Source organism: Lepidochelys kempii, chromosome 4 (genome assembly GCF_965140285.1).
Source record: "Lepidochelys kempii isolate rLepKem1 chromosome 4, rLepKem1.hap1, whole genome shotgun sequence".
In the NCBI taxonomy this organism is placed as follows: domain Eukaryota; kingdom Metazoa; phylum Chordata; order Testudines; family Cheloniidae; genus Lepidochelys; species Lepidochelys kempii.
Window position 1 is genome coordinate 93,221,842 of NC_136383.1, and position 17,900 is coordinate 93,239,741.

General features: G+C 40.8%; 1 protein-coding gene across 1 annotated transcript in view; it reads left to right on the forward strand.

Annotated features, from left to right (window-relative positions):
- The window catches only part of GABRG1 (gamma-aminobutyric acid type A receptor subunit gamma1), an 80,793-nt gene extending 78,188 nt beyond the window's left edge, over positions 1 to 2,605 (forward strand). Inside the window, exon 9 of the mRNA XM_073340106.1 lies at positions 2,302 to 2,605. Within this exon, the coding sequence (XP_073196207.1) occupies positions 2,302 to 2,580 (279 nt within the window). The 3' untranslated portion in view covers positions 2,581 to 2,605. The remainder of the gene's footprint in view (positions 1 to 2,301) is intronic.
- The last annotated feature ends 15,295 nt before the right edge of the window (positions 2,606 to 17,900 follow it).

The window sequence follows — 17,900 nt, forward strand, 5'->3', positions numbered from 1 at the left end:
TAGCCCCACTAGTGGCCCAGGAAGGTGGTAAAGGGGGGGAAGAAGGGGAGGGGTCTGGGTTTGCTCCTTACTCTGAGTCCCCTCTCAACTCCTGTGCGTTCTTACCCTCTTCCCCCTTGGGTGGGGTACCTGCAGTCCTTAGATGCTGCGGAAGGGAGTCTCCCTCCCCTACTGGGGTAGGGTCCCCTTTACTTCAGTTCTCTGATTTTTCAAAGTCTCACAGCACACCTGCAAGCTCCAATCCTCTCACCTTCCTCCTCCCCTGTCTGCCTGAAGCAGGGGGTTTTATTAGGTTCCTAACAGGACCTTAATTGACTGCAGGTGCTCCAATTAACCTGCAGCCACCTTCCGTAGTCTACAGAGAACCACGCCTTAATTAGCCTTGAGCTTATATATTTCCCCTCTAGCACTCTCCCACTGCTCCCTGGCCCTCCTGTATCACAGTAGTAATAAACATTAAAGTTGAACTGCAGCTTTTATTTCTCATTTAAAAACAAACCTTATTTGTATAATTGAAATGCGGGGAGAAACCTCTAACTGTTGATTGCTAATATAGTTAGTATTGTATTTTCACAAAATTGGAGACAATTAATTCCTTCAGGATAATAAATTAGCTCCTGTCCAAAAATGAGAAATAGCAGTCTCTGCAAAATGGCCGTGCTTATGATAAAGTTGATATAAAATATTAGAATACATTATTTAAATAACGTTTCTGGAGGCTTTGGACAGTGCCAGTGACTGCTGGCCATTGTACCACTTCAGTACCAACTCTAGGAGATTACTGGCTGCAAGGATGCACTGGCACAAATCACTCTCTTAGCAAGGACTCGGAGACCTACACAGTGTTCAAGGTAGAGCCTTGTAAGTGGTGAAACAGCACCCCAAAAGTGCAAGGTCCCAAATGACTTTGCTTCCCATGTCTGTTATTGGCCATCTTGTATGTTTGTTTGCTTGCCCCCACCACGTGATCCCACAAATCTTTCAGAGAGTTTCCCTTCCATATTTTCAGGTACTAGGGATATAAATGCTTTCATTGCAAATTTGTGCTCTCTTGGTCTATCTTCTAAATGTATCTCTTTCCATTGCTTTCTGCCTCATTCCTGTTCAGTATACCAAGGTGCTCAATCAAAGTGCTGGAAGAAGAAAGGGAACACATATGAGCATTATATAGGGAAAATATGAAGGATCGCTATTTTTTTTCTGCCTAAAGATGCGGAAGAAGACACCAAATCTGAGGTTGGAAGAAACAAGGAGAGTGAACGAGAGGACAAATGAGGAGTGTGGGGTTGAGGTTGGAAAGAGGACAGACTAGGGAATGAAGAAGAGTGGGAAAACATGTGATAGAGGAATGATGGGGAAAGGAACCAGGGGACTGAAGGTGAGAAATAACATGAAAATAAGGAGACTAGTAGAAGGAGGAAAGAGTAAGTAAATAGTGTGAGTAAGAAGAAGAAAATTCAGGACAGTAGAACAGAACATCCTTTGTACAGTCCATTATTTATTATGTATTTTATTATTATATAATATCAGGTGATAGGGTTTCCATCACTTATCTGATGAGATTATCTACATAACATATTTTACCAGGTTGTAGCAAGGTTGCCTTTCTGTGCGATACATGTCCATTCAACACAGTTAACACATGGTGCCATATTAATCACTGGTTCAATTTCACTGACTTGAATAGAGTTCTGCTGGGGAAGAATTTGGCTCTTGGTTCCTAACTGTCTGGGTCTACCATTCACCAACTTTAATTCCAGAAGAGACCATTAGATCATTTAGTCTGACCTCCTGTGTATAAAGGCCATTTAAACTTTCATACAGTTACCACTGTATTGAGCCTAATAACTTATTTGGCTAAAGTATATCTTCCGGAGAGGCATCCAGGCTTGATCTGAAGACATTAATAGATGGAGAATCCACTATTTTCTATGGTAGTAGTGTTCTTATCCTGCTTGTGAACAAGTTTGTGACCCAAATTTCAGGCTGCAACTCTGTTCCAAAATGTTCTTTGTGCTTTATAGATGGGTCACCTAACTCTGTCTGTGTAACCTATTTATTCCTGCCTCACAGAACAATCCACTGTGCATTGCACCATGTGGAAAATATTCATGATCCTTTGGCCTCATCAGTTAATTATATAAAATGTTTCATAACTGCAAAAGTTTCCAAAATTGATTTTTCAAACATGAAATTCTGTGTATTGTACTGTAAAATATTTGTAGTTGGACATCGCCCAGGGAAACATAAGGGTTATTTTTTTCTCTCTGACTATAACCAACTATATATTGTTCTCTTTAGAAATCATCTGCAATTGCTGTCCGTCCTGGATCAACATTAATAGCAATTAACAACATTAATCACCTCCAACAGCGTGACCAGGATTATGGATATGAGTGCCTCGAAGGCAAAGACTGCACCAGCTTTTTTTGTTGTTTTGAAGACTGCCGCACAGGTTCTTGGAGAGAAGGAAGAATACACATCCGTGTTGCCAAAATCGACTCCTATTCTCGAATCTTCTTTCCAACAGCCTTTGCCTTGTTCAATCTCGTTTATTGGATTGGCTACCTTTACCTATAAATTCCAGAGGTTTGACAAACTCAGAAAAGGGATAAGTTAACACCGATACTGTTTAATGTACCTCAGTGAACGATATAGACTTAGAGCTGCTCAAAATTTCAGAAATTTGCATGAAAATTGAAATTTTTGAAAAAATGAAAGGAAATAGAATGACATTTTCATACTTTTCCATCTCTAATTGATCAATTATATAGATAATTTTTAACTTTTGAAATTAGGGGCCAAACTTTCAAAATACTTTTTCTGAAATTCTTTCTTTTTTCCAGCTCTAACAAAAATGCAGAGAAACCAGTGGTTAAATGGCTGAATCAGGCACCTCTTCATAACTTTTAAGTTTTGTTTTTAAACGGAATAACAGCTAAACATTGTAGCATCTCTTACACCAAAGTTAACAAAGCCTTAATAAAACAGGTTTAGCGCCACTGTTACTGAATCATTCTCATATCTACCTTTTCTACCACAGAGTGACTTTTAAAAATAAAAAACACCTGAACTTTTATAAATTCCATTTAAAGAGGTTGGAATGGAATATTCCTCTGGTCCATTTAACTATTTGTCCTCTGCATAATACTGGTTACAAGTATATGTAAACCTGAATGCACTTAATTAGCACTTAATGAAAGCAGCATGAAACTGACAGGTTATACAAAGGCAATAGTAATTTTGAACTGGTGTGATCCTGACCATCACATAAGTTTTGTGCTTAAGTTTATGCTTGTACTTTTTCCATCATTACTTAGCTATTGGTAGTTTCCTAGGGTTCCAAAAAAAGGGCAAAATCCTGCAGAGATCCTTAACTAATGTAAATTGGTGCAGCTCTACTGATTTCACCAGAACTATTCCACTTTAAACCAGATCAGGATCTGGCCCTAAACATGGTGCTTCTCCTTCCTCTCTCCTGCTCCCTTCCACCAACTAGTCTCATTCATTTAAATGGACTACCCATAGTTGTAAAAACCATTGTGCTCAGTAGAGTTTGTAGGACTTGGGGCCAGCTATTGTTCTCCCAAATTCTGCCACTGCCACATGACATTCAGAGGCATTACTTTCCAACTCCAGCCCTCAGAGCAAAGGGCATGGCCGCCTTCATTTAATCAGAAACCCATATTGTTTACTGGTTAATCCAAAATGGTAGTGCTTCTATTGATTCTGTTTGTCTCTGTGTGTCTCCTTCGGAGCCAACACTAAAAAGCAGCAGTTTTAGTACACTTATAATATGAATTGTTTCATAATGGCTATTGTAACAATTGTATGTTTAATTGGAAATGTGTGGTGTTGAGAAAGAAAAATGATTATGCATTTCAGGTAATTCTCCATGGTGCGACACATCCCTAAAAAGCATAGGACCCTGTCATGCACCCCCTCCTCACTCAGATGTCCCATTGACATTAGTGGATAGTATGCTCTAATAAATTGGTTAGTCTCTAAGGTGCCACAAGTCCTCCTTTTCTTATTGTGCAAGTGGTGGACTTTCCAGACTGAGCTCACTGCTTGTTGGCTGGCTAAATTAATTAGCACTTTTACATCATCAATAATTTTGTCTTCACTGCAGAAAAGTACAATCCTTTCTGCTTTCTGACCTTTCATAGACAATGAAACTGGTCTCAAGCTAACCCACAAAAGTCAGCTGTGTAATTGAAGAATTCCTTAACTAAAAGTCAAACAAGAGAGTCCTTGAGGATACTTTAAAGGGGATTTATGGGACAAGGAGTTGTCTATTATAGATGGGCCTTAGTGAAGACTTCACTGTGTCAGAGGATACCTCCACAAAGCATAAAGAAAATAACTGATAGCTTGAAGTAGACAAAGATTTATCATTTTAAAGGGGAAGACCAGAGAGTTCTATTGAATAGCATACCTTCTCTGGATGTGTCTCAGAAACATACTGTATCCTTATAGTCGCTGGTACAAGAAACAATATGGCTTGATATAAATTCGACACTGAATTCAGAGGTCCAGATCCTGAAAAATATGTAGGTGCCTAACTCCCATTGAAATCAATGGGATTTAGGAGCCTAAACATCTTTTGAGGATTTGGGCCAGAGGAACTACTCATGTGAAATTTGAAAACTGCATTTGACCTCTGAGTTCAATGAAGAATCAAAGGCCAAAAAAAACGAACCCAGTGATTCTGGGGGGAAAATGTATTGATGGACACAGTTTAATGCAAACTTTATTTCAATATTTAGCTGATAGAATGTAGAAATGATCAGGAGAATTTGAAAGACTGCCACTGACGTTGTCAGATTTCTTTTACGGGGTAACCTTTTCAGAGCTCAGAGCTTCTCCTACCTGCTAGAATGAGGGTAAAAGTGATGCAGCATCTAAAGACATTTCTTAATCTACTGTCATTTTATTATTGCTTAACAGGCCAGTTTCTGGGATATGTCCAAAAAAATTGAAATGAGCCAGTTCCAACTACCAGTGCAGTTGTGATGTTTTCACTGTGCATTAGGAATGTGGTGAGGGTGGTTTCAATAGCAGTAGATTAAAGGAAAATGAAGAGTACCATGCTTACTATACCACTAAAGGCCCCATCCTATGAAGAGCTGAGCTCCACCAACTCCCGTTTAAGCAAACGGAGCTTAGGGAGCTCAGCCCTTTGCAGAAGGAAATCAGTACTTCACTGTTGCAGAGGGAACTCTCTCTTGGCACATCTGGTTAGTTATTTCTATTTCATTTAGTTGTCAGTTGCCAATCAGCTCCAGTGAATGAATTAGCAAAGAGAGAACTTCCTGAATTGGCAGGGGATTGACAAGAAGTCTGTCATCTCTAATTTGTATGAAACAATGTAATGGAGTATTAAAGCTATTGAATGTTAGGGCTGTTTGGTTTATGAATACACTTGCTTCTGTCTGTTAACCAACTTTTGTGTGTACCTCATTTGTTTCTGGTGAAATCATTTCAGGTTTTCATAGTACTGTGTGTGCAAACAGAAATGAGAATGCAGTGAACTATAACTTGGCATGCAATAAATGTGTTGATTTAGCCCTACATGTTTCCTTTCTAGTCTGCATGGAATCACTTTCCCTAGATACCAAGACATCGAACTGAACTTAATGAAAAAAGACAGAGATTAGATGTGATCATCTTTCAAATACACATAGCTATAAAATGGAGAGTGGCTTATTTGCTGAAGTATGCCATTGTGAGATCTGGAGGTTTGGAGTAGTGCACTCTGGCCCCAATTCAGCATAGCACTTACGTGCATGCTTAAGTTCATCCCTGTTCAGAACAATACTTGGCCTGGATTCAGGAAAGCACTTATGCATGTGCTTAAGTGGTCTCAAGAATAGAGATGTTTTTCTAAAATGAGTCCTTAAACATGTGATTTCAATAGGCAGCACTTAAATGACTGAGCCTTAACAACATGATCCAAAGCATATTTAAGTTGATGGGAGGTTTTCTCATTGATTGCAAAGGGCTTTGGAGCAGCTGCCATATAAATGAAGACGGGTGGGAAAATGGAAATAGAGAAAACTGCATGAAACTGTGCTTCATAGGCTTGGGAAATTTCTGAAATGTTTCTTGTGAAAGACCTTAAGTGATACTTTTATAGTCAAGTGATCATCTCTCGATTGTGTAGTTAATGCAGCTAAATGTGTTATTTTGCAGCAAGGTTTTGTGTATTTGATTGTATTTCACTCAGTGTTTGAATGTTTTATTTTATGTAGTGACAGGACCAAGCAAAAAAAAGTGAACTCTGATTACTGTGCTTCACACAATGTCTTTCAATATGCTTCCAGGCCTGGTCCCTTGTCTGATGACATGGAATGTTGCAACATTTTAAAGAAAAAATCACTTCCGACAGTGTTGTTTTGCCACTGTAATTATCTGTTGCTTACTTGTTATGTTAATGTACGGTTTGTTTGATATTTGAAAGATGCTTTGTAATTTGATCATCATGTGAACCCTTAGCCTGTCTTTCGTATCAAAAGCTCACAGAAAAAGATTATATTTATTTTTTAAATATTTGTATAAAACCAGATATTTTGTTTGTATCCTTCACCATCACAATTCATATTTTCAGATTTACTGCAAATAAGCCTAATTTGTGTTTTTTTAAAATCCTTATCGGTGTTTAAAGTTAAATTGCACACTGTTGTAATTCTTCTTTGCATAGTCATATTTTCAAAATAATCTTTTATCTGTTTTTATGGTATCCATCTAAAAATGCAGCTTCTAATGATTTGCATACAGCCAATGGAAAGCAAAATCATTGTCCACGAGCTAATTAAACAAGTTACTAAAATACAAGAACAGAACTTGACAGTATTACTTTGCTTTCATTTCTATAGAAGCTTAAATCTCCAACACACCTTGATAAACACGGCAAGGAAGCAATTCACCGAGGTGTAGAAGTTCCACACTGGCAGGTCTGCACACGTAAAGCATCAACATGGCAGAGTACATGCACTGTAAGCTATGGAAGGTCTCTGTCCTGGCTTTTAATAAACTTGAGATTTTCAAAAGCATTCAGCGTTGGCCTAATTTTGTTCTTAGTGACGTCAGTTGGAACTGTACCACTGACTTCAATGGGACAGAATTAGGTCACGTTTGAAAAACTTCACCCTAACTCCTGGCCACTGTATCATCTTGGCTTCTTTTAGCTTTAGAGTATCTTTCAGAGGTGCTCAGTGTGACACTATTAGTCTCCCTGCAGGTTAATTGACTGTCTGTTTTTAAAATAGCATCAGAAAAAAAATTGTAACCAACCAGATTTAAAATAAGAAATAATTAAACAACATCCAGGTTTTTTTCTAGAGATTAATGACTGGCTGGAAGGAGTTAACGGCATTAACCCCACTGGTCGTGAATTTCTGTGAAATATCCTGTTATAGGGATACTATTGTTATTGTGATTTTAAACTAAGGTGGAAAACATTTTTGTTTTATGGCTGATTGTTTCAATTGGCATTTACAGGGCCTTTCTTGAGAATTAATGCCATCTACATTAAGCCAAGAAGATTGCATGAATCACATCTCATTGTCTCATAAAAAATGTTCACTGTATCTGCACAAAAAATCAGACTAAGTAAATAAATTGTTACATGTATTTTTGAAAATAGTGTATAATTTACCACACGGAAATTGCCCATGCAATTTTTCAATGACTCACTAGAGAAAATCAGTTCACTGTGTAATAGAGTTATAGAGAGACTATTAGGTGTCAAATCAAAGCAAAAGTGTAGATAAAAATAAAATGGATAAATGGCTCTAGGCCTTGTTTTCACAGAGAGGTTTTATTAATAAAATCGATAGTAACTTGTTTCATAACAAAATCCAGGTGAACTGTGTTTGAAGTCTCATGGCATTTTTAAGGAAAAATGACTAACAGAATCCCTAAGCTTTTGGAGTGCCCACTGCAGAGGCAGATTAGGGTTCCATCTCCAAATGTCTGGTAACGCTGGATTGACAAAACTTGGACTATATGAGAGTGAGCCATGCTGACTCTCTGCAAAGCACTCCAGACGTGAACCACTAGAGAGAGAGAAGGTGGGGTAGTAGCAGGCCAGCTAGCTGGCTAGATCTAATGGTATACTTGTCAGTAGATGAAGGGACATTGAGGAGAAGGGTTGCTCTCTATCCATTATCTAAACGTAGCATCGCTCCAGAACCCTCTGATCCCAGAATTGTTTAGGTGGGCAACTAACATAGCATTTGGAAACCAAGTTCTTCTGTGGCCGAATAGGAGAGGCAGAAATTTCAATCTGGTGGCCAGAGCAGATGGCTGGTGGGCATGGAAAATTTTGCTCTGTGACTAGGGTTACAGTTTCCACCAATCCATAGGTCTATTCACTCTCTCCTCAAGAGGGAGAGGAGTCGGCTTGCAGTAGTAAGGTTTCCCTCTCATACAATCTCTGTAGTAGTTGCTCTTCCATTCACCCCTTAATTGTTTTCTATTAGTGTTTAGCCAAAACTCAGAGATGATTGGGAGTGGAGATCATTGTATTGTGTTGTGCTGTATGTCTACACTACAAGGATAGTAAAATGGTTAATGTGGGCTGGAGAGGCCAAGTTACCCACCTGTTTGAACCTGGAGGGTGGGCCAGGCCTAATTAAAGATGAAGCCCAGCTGGGGAGAACTGGGTACTATAAAGAGAGGAAGCCTAGACTAGATGAGGGAGCTGCTGAAGGAGGAATTGATGAAGATATGCCTGAGAGGGAGAACTCAGGTGGGACCCAAAATGTGAGGGGTGTCAGTGGTAAGTCTACTTTTTTTTTACGTGTTTCCTGGCTTCACAGACTGATCTTGGTCAGTGGGCTGGATTTTTGTTGACAGCCATGTATGGGGTCAAGGAAGAATGTTTTTCCTTGAGGCTGATTGGCCAGGGCTTGTGTGTGGTGGTTTGCCATTCTACAGCACATCTGGGAGGTGACTTAGATTCTTCCAGTTGTGAGGCGTCAGGATAGCACTTTGGGTTGCAGAGTGCTTTATGGATTATGGCTGGAAAAACTGGTTGTTGCAATGTTGACCAGTGGAAGTACTAGTCCTTTTTATGCTAAAATATACAAAACTCATGTTTGTGGTTGGTTCAGGCATGGGAAATGGTAGAATGAGTCTTTATATCTGTTCAGAAATATGATGCTGGCTGCTGCCGCCACCACCACCTTCCCCTTGCCTTGAGAAGACTGATTAGGGGATCCTTGTTGTGAGACCAAATCTCCTGTAGACAGTGGGCCATGATCTCTTTGAACCTAAGAAGGTAAAGGTGTGTTTTTTCTGTCCATCATGTGATGGCAACAGAGATATAGGGGCTGTCCTGTTATGGCCCTGATCTTCAAAGTCAGGTATGTGCAGAAACTTGTACTGGCCCTGTGAAGAGGCAAATACCTGATCTGTGCTCACATATTGGGCATTCACATACTTAAGTCAATCACAATTGTCTGCATATGCCTAACTTTGAAAATTGGGCTTTATTGCCTCACATTAGTCTTTAAGGCTTTTTTGCAACATTGCCCATTGTGTGCTAAGACCTTTTGTGCATAAAGGGCTAGATTGGGATACTCTTGTTTGTGTTGAATCCACAAATAGTCCCTTTAGAATCAACAAAACTATTCAGTGCAAGGAAGGGCTTCAGAATCAGGCCTAATGGAAATCAGGATTCCTGCCCTGAAAAATTTACAGTGTTTACTGATCTTCCAATTCTTAGGTCTTAATTCTTTCATAAGGCTGACCTTTGAAGTCTTTGTTTTCCCTGTCCCTGAAGTTGTGCTAATCAATTTTAAATTGATTTTAGACTTTATTTTAAAAAATAACCAAACAAAAGAAACCACCTCCGTAGCTGCCTAGCAATGACAATACTCAGCATTGTCATTGTTTTATTTGGGGGTGGGAGACTCCGAAAAGCCCCAATCAGGAAATGAGACCGCACTATGCTAGCATGTGCACACATGCATATGAGGTCCCTGCCCAGAGTTATAATGTAAGTAGTATTTCATTGGTGCCCTGGCTGCACTTCAATTTAATTTTCAAATTGACAAGTCCTTTCTTTCATTCGGTTTTCTTTTTTTTTTTAAAAACAACAACAACTATTCCCTCCCCAAAGCATTGCATAGGCCTCCTTCCTGGTGTTTGCAAATTGGAATGGCTTGTCTTTTCTCTTCCCATGGGTTGGGGGCCTTGGATTCTTTTTCAGTGCCTGTCTCCGCTCATGGTAACTCCTTTCTGTGCCTGAGACACAGCGAGCGCTGTCCCTGTGGAAAATAATTAATACTGTGACTCTCTTCACAAGGAATATAACCCAGTACATGACCAACACAGTACACTAATACCAGCCCCAACCAATGAAATGCCACACTCAGAACAATATAACAGAGAGAACTGCATTGGGGCTGAAAACTAAGGATCAGTACTAACTAAAACATCAACCATATAACACATTCCTCACCTCCCTACATCTGCAACTGTACACAGACCCCAGCTCCCTCCCTAGCATTATTCCAGGTAGATGGGACACTGAGGATAAGTCCTGCGATGAGTGCTGCAGCGCTGTGAATATTTGCCAGCTTACACAAAAAGAAAGGGCTCTCCTTTATGGTGTCTTTTGCCCTGGGTAGGGTGAGGTGTTCTCCTGGCTTCCTGGTCTGGAGCCCTGTGGAGGTTTCAGCTAGCACTGGGTTTATTCTCTACCTCCTTGCTTGCTAGTCTCAGTAGGGCTTGGTGCTCCCAGATAGCAGGTTAAATCCCACAATAGCTAAGTTCCCCTTTCGGGGGGGAAGTGGGAATTGAATAGACTTCCCAAGTTGCACTGCTCCTCTCCCAGCTCCAAACTCAAACAGCCCCAAAGTGAAACCAAAATGAATCCCTCATTCCTTTTGTCTCTGTGGCAGCCTGCCCCCTCCCATGAGGGACTTAGCGATCTTAGCCTGTCATTGGTTATATGCTTTTGTAGGAGTTTCTACTCTATTCTGTGCCATCCCAGACCCCAGGCAGGCTGGAAACTGCTATCCAGAGGCTCTGGAGCCATTGTTGCTGTCGTCCCAGAGGGTAGGCCCTCTAGAGGCTCAGTTCAGTGTTGCAGGAGCTAGCAAACTAAAGGGAATCTCAACAAATATTGATGCAGTCTGACTCAAGGTGTTGATTTACGCTGGGTTTTTTCTACCCCCATATATCTTGGTGGTACCTATTGAACATATATATAGATGTACAGCTGGACATTACTGTCCATCAGATTTTCCTGTAGAACAATAAGTGGGTAGTTCTTGTGGAGCACTTAATGTTGGAACAAATGACAATGTAACTTACTGCTAATTACAAGAATTTACATGGTTACCTCTCTAATATGGAGAGATGTCTATTTACACCTGCTGAGGATCTGGTCCAATGTACTGTATGTGTGTCTATGTATAGACACACAATTCTATTGCAAATGTAAACCTGTACTCATACCAAAATCTATTCCAACAGCCCTTCTATTGCTTCAGTTTTGCTGGTCTCCCTATGACTGTACTAATACGTCCATTTCTGTTGGGTTGCTGAGTACAATTCCAACAATAACTTTGGTGTTCATTCAGCCACTATTATATTCAGCTACACAAAGCTTCAGAGTATCTCAGCAAGCTTTTAATATGATTAGGCCATGACTTGTTTCATCTCTCTTAAAAGATCATGGTCTCTCAGTGCCAAAACTAAACCACTGGCAAGTATTAAATGGAATGTTATGTGATTCTCCGTTGTGATAAAGTATTTTTGCCAAGTAAGAATCCTGTCCAAGCATCACTCTCTTTTAATATTTGACAACATTATTAAAGGTAGTGACTAAGCTATTGGAATTCAGAGCCAGTAAACAAAATAAAATTGTGGCCAAACCAGGCCTATTTGAACCATAGTGACTATAGTATAAAGGAAAATGAGAAATTGAGAGACATTTTTCTTTAGGATGGATGGGAGAGTTTACAACTTTTACATATAGATCAATCTCTGAACTAACATTCTGATATGTTTTGGGGGCATATTTTCTTATACTACTGTGCACTGGAATAACTTTTGGGAGGAAGGTCTACTCTACTTATGTGGCAGTTCAAGTAAGAAGACTCTAGGAAATACAACAAAAGGTGTTGTCAAGGTTCCTTCCCCACTCTGAACTCTAGGGTACAGATGTGGGGACCTGCATGAAAGACCCTCTAAGCTTATTCTTACCAGCTTATGTTAAAAACTTCCCCAAGGTACAAACTTTGCCTTGTCCTTGAACCGTATGCTGCCACCACCAAGTGTTTTAAACAAAGAACAGGGAAAGAGCTCACTTAGAGACGTCTTCCCCCAAAATATCCCTCCAAGCCCTACACCCCCTTTCCTGGGGAAGGCTTGATAAGAATCCTCACCAATTTGTACAGGTGAACATAGACCCAAACCCTTGGATCTTAAGAACAATGAAAAAGCAATCAGGTTCTTAAAAGAAGAATTTTAATTAAAGAAAAAGTACAAGAATCACCTCTGTAAAATCAGGATGGTAAATACCTTACAGGGTAATCAGATTCAAAACACAGAGAATCCCTCTAGGCAAAACCTTAAATTACAAAAAGACACAAAAACAGGAATATACATTCCAACCAGCACAGCTTATTTTACGAGCCTTTAAACAAAAGGAAATCTAACGCATTTCTAGCTAGATTACTTACTGACTTTACTGGAGTTGTAAGGCTGCATTCCTGATCTGTTCCTGGCAAAAGCATCACACAGACAGACAGAACCCTTTGTTTTCCCCCCCCCACTCCAGTTTTGAAAGAATCTTGTCCCCTCATTGGTCATTTTTGGGTCAGGTGCCAGCATGGTTACCTTAGCTTCTTAACCCTTTACAGGTGAAAGGGTTTTTCCTCTGGCCAGGAGGGATTTTATAGCACTGTATACAGAAAGATGGTTACCCTTCCATTTATATTTATGACAGGTGTTAATGCAACATGTAGGGCTGCACAGTAAACTAGATGGCGCATAATGGCTTACAGTTGCAGGGAGGGGAGGTTAAGGTTGTTTTTTTGGCGGGGGGGGGGGGGGAAGAACATTGCATTTAATTTTCTTTTTTTATTATAAAAGGAAGTGCCTGTTTGAAGGTTAGCACTTCAATGGCTTCAGATCATCTTTGAAATTCAGATCTCAGTGAGGGGTATGACTGGTGAATTCCCACTCTTAGTGCAGCTGTTATTTGGATGAAGACAGATGTCTTTTTGCAAGCTTGTGCTTCCAGAGCAAAAGTGCACACTGCTTTACACAGGGATAGCTCTGTCCACAATGGGAAAAGTTTGATATTTAAGCCTAAATTTTCAAGCATGATTACTGATTTTTCTTTTTTTTTTTAGCTGCCTATATTGTTTGGTGTCCAATCTAATATACTTTAAAGGGGCCTGGTTTTCAGAGAGTGGGGTATTCAGCACTTGCTGAAAGCCAGGTCCATTAAGCTTTCTCAAGTTGGGCACCCAAAAATGGAGGCAAAATAATTGGTCAGTTCTGAAAAATTTAGTCCTCTTTTTTAAAATAAATGGAAAGACCAGATTACTTCAGAATACAGCAGAAGCTGCCAACAAAGCTTAAAACCCAGAAACCCTAGCTTTAAAATTTTTGTTGTTGTTTTCATGCCTATCATATTCTTTTGTCTGAGAAACGGGACAGAGGAGGAAGGAGGGTTTTGTTCTCTCTTACTGACACAGTATCCCTCATGCATATTGGACCACCAATTACCTGAAAGCAGCAGGCTGCTGCTGTTTGTGTGTCTCAGTGGGAAAACAGCAGCCCCTAGAAAGAGAACATGGTTCAGTATTGGATGGAGCAACATTAGCCTCTATTGACATCTCAGTAGGTGCCCACTAGGCATAATCAGATATTTTTCAATGTTTTATTTTATTTTTCCCCAAACAGAACAGATTCCAGTCATTGGTGAGGATGAGATCTATGCCAGTATGGAATTTTAGAAGTTTTTGCTGTAACACTGCTAAAAAAGTGTGTAGTTTTATTTGAACAACGCAGGATTTTTTTTAGTCAAATGGATGACATATCTCAAAATGTTAAATCTCCTTCAAGCAGAGGTAAAGCCCAGAACACTAAAAATATTTAGCTTAAAAATGAATGGTTCCAGAAGTTGTGAAAACAAGGTGTGATGATGCAAACTTTTACTACTTTAGTTATAGCAAGCAGTGCTTCAGTACATGGTGAGATCTTAAAACCAACAATTCAGACAAGTTTTAGTTATTTTTTAAACACTTCTTAAAAAGGCTATCCTGCCTATCTGACTGCTCGGGGGACTTGTTCGGGCTCTGGCACAAATTATATTAACCCCCTGAGGGTTATCTATGGGCTGCTTCTCAATCCAGAGCATCCCAAAATCCCCTGTAGCCTCCTGGGCTGTAGCTCCCACTGGTATGCGTCCCACTACCCTAGGCTTGCAGGGAGCTAGAGTATGTAGAGGTGCTGGTTTAGGGGACAGAATCTGTGTATTCCTTTTGTTTTATTTGAAGTATCTAGTAATGCTAGGGCTCAATTTTACCTTCCCAAGATTGCCAATGTGCTCTGTTAGATGTACATTTCAGTAATGTACTGCTGCTACACAATACCATGTCCCTGAGAGCAGTGTTGTTTAAATAGCCTTTTACTTCCCAAACTAGCTTCTACAGTTTGGTTCTTTTGAAGTAGTTGATGGATGGGGTAATATGGGCAATCTTTATTACAGGCCTCAAAAGCAAATTCTGTCACCTATATTTTTTAGAATGAGTTTTCAGCAACAGGTGCCTGGTAGAGATTGAAATGCATTCAAATCCTTGGAGCAGCCCAAAGAACAATGGGGCTGGTCCTGCTTGAGGAGGGAGTTGGACTAGATGATCTCCTGAGGTCTCTTCCAGCCCTAATCTTCTATGATTCTATGTTAATATTCCTTTCTGCAAACTCAGGGTGCTGAGACTTGGAAGGAGAGAGCAGATCGAGATCATTCCCTGGACTGACATGCTCTGACTAATAATAAAAGTTATTTATTAAACATTAGTGCACTGGATGCAGTGTGCAGTAACACACAGGAACATACAGTCCTTCCCATATACATCTAATTTAGACAAGCAAAGCAGTTCAGATGCCTAGAGCATCATCTAAGTACAAATGGAGGTGTGATGCCAGAGCTGAATTGAGGTTTTCTTTTAATATCTAGAGTCAGAATTGGTCTTTTTTTTTTTTTCTTTTTTTAATTTACCTTTTAAAATCAAGTGTGTGTATGCTCAATTCCTGAAGTGAAATATCTGGAGACAGACACCCTCTAGCCACACAGCAAGTACATCAGTGTCATAAGGTATTTCACGCTACTCTGGCAATGTGTCTCAACCCTGACGTAGAAGAACCATTGCTAGTTATGAGACAGTCGTTAAATGTACAGGTGCATTCAGTCCTTGGCTTCTCTGGGAGTGCTAGCTGAGTTGCCATTTGCAATGGCTATTTTTTTGTGATCACCTGTCTATTGGGAACTGGGCTGCAACCATCAAACTCATTTCACACAGGCCAGAACAACACTCATTTGGTAATGACTTTTAGTAACTACCAGCCTGAACTAGATTTGAATTGGTAACTGAGAAATTACAGGCTCTATAGCCCATTACATATCCCCTGAGCCATATAGTCCACAATTAACTGCAGCCTGGCTCTCTGTCCTCTTCCCACTCATTCTCTCCTTCAAGCAACATTGCTTCAGACTTTTCTTTCTCTCCTTGCGTATAGCTATCATCTACCCTTCTCTTCACTCCTAATCTACCCATCACAATTCCTTGGTCCCTTTTCCTTTAGCTGGAGAGAACTGTTAGAAGGGGAAAAAAACTTATTTGACAGCCTTTTAAATGGTAGTAAATATGGTAATAACTGTCTTAGGGAAAAGAGAGGAAATTGGTTATGGGCTCAGGCTGCTGCTGTTAAAATCCGATCCAATTTTTTAGACTACAAAACAAGACAAACTCTCTCAAAAGAGAAGAGAACCGCAAATATAGAAAATGCATTTTCTATATCTCTGGTGTTGACTCAATTTCAACCTCACTACTGGAAAAACAAGGGCTTGGCACATGGTCTTTATTAGCCACTCTGAGACCTGACAAACTTGTACCACCATTAGGCTGTTTAGGGCATTGCTTTTAGCTGGTTCTCTAGTCACAAATTTACAGCAGTGTTGCAAAATATGCCATCTTGTCTGACTAAGCCAGGCTTTTATAAAACAGAAGGCAAAAGAAGAGGGATAGGAAAGAGAAGAAACAAGGTAGGGGGCGTGGAGACTCAAGTCTCGTAGCCTAATGGCATTTGAGATTTAGTCAGAGCTAGTGGAGATGGCAGTGTCATCTGGGTCCTCTCTCTAGCACAATCTGGTCAGGCCATCTTTCACACAGTGGTGTGAAGGTGGGTCCAAGAGATGTGGAGGTGGCACCCATGATGGTGAAGCTCACTCCTTTCTATTTTCCCATCTTCCAGTCAGCCAGCATTTTTTAAGGATCCCAAAAGGGAGTGATGGGTGGACTAGCCCATCCCCTTGATTATTTTGTTCACCAATTAGGCCTAACTTCGGACACACCAAATTTGATTTCCCAAACTTCTTTTGTTTACCTGGTATGATCTTAACAGTCCTTGAGTTATACCAGTAGGCCTTGTCGTTTAGACTTACTTAGTCTGTGTCTTCATTTTGCATCTTTCCCCATCAACCTTTATTGTTCTAGGTCAGTGGTTCTCAACCTTTTCCTTTCTGAGCCTCTCCCTCTCCCCACCTACCCCCAACATGCTATTAAAAGGTCCAAGGTCCACCTGTGCCACAATAACTGGTTTTCTACATATAAAAGCCAGGGCCAGTGTTAGGCTGTAGCAAGCAGAGAAATTGCCTGGGCCCCCATACCACAGGGCCCCCCACAAAGCTACATTGCTCAGGCTTCAGTTTCAGCCCCAGGTGGCGGGGGTCAGGGCACTAGACTTCAGCTCCATGCGGTGGGGCTTCAGATTTCTGCCCTGGGCCCCAGGAAATCTAACACCAGCTCCCCTTGGTGGCCCCCTGAAACCGTCTTGTGGCCCCCCAAGGGGCCCCAGACCCCTGATTGAGAACCACTGTTCTAGGTTATTGCAACACTTTATAAAAGTTGATGCACTTTCCCACAGTTGAACTTACAATTAGAGTGAACTTGTAGACCCAGTTATTACAACAATGCTCCAAGCTAAAGAGGTTCTGTGAGGATACAAGGTCCCACCTGTAGTCTAAATGAAGTCAGTGACAAAAATCTAATTCAGTGGTGTGGAGCTGGGCCCCAACTGATTAGCCTAGATTATTTAAAAAGTGTGTGGGTCAGAGCCTATTGGTATAAACTCCATTGGAGCCAATGGAGATACACTGATTTACAGCATCAAATGATATGACCTATGGAATGAAAAGAGAATCGAGAGCCATGGACTAGAAACTTGATAAGTAGTCAGTAGTTTTTTGCATTAAATTCCAGGGCTGTTTTAGTGTAGCTAAGAACTACCTTTTTGGCTTCAGTGAATGGAAAACACAGGCACCGACTTTCCGATGTGCCAGGGAGAGCTCGACCCCTGGCTCTGCCCTAAGTCCTGCCCCCGGCTCATTCAGCCTCCTGCCCCGATGACACCCAGCCCTCACTCCTCCTTCCTCACCCAGCGCCTCCTGCATGCAGCAAAACAACTGATTGCAGTGGCCAGGAGGCATGGGGACAGAGGAGGAAGTGCTGATCACTGGGGCCCGCTGGCTGGTGGGAGGTGTTGGGTGGGACAGGGAGGAGTTGATCAGTGTGGGAGGTGCTGGTGGGGAGCTGGTGGGGGACTGCTGGTCGGTGCTCAACCCCCATCATTTTTTCGCATGGGAGCTGCAG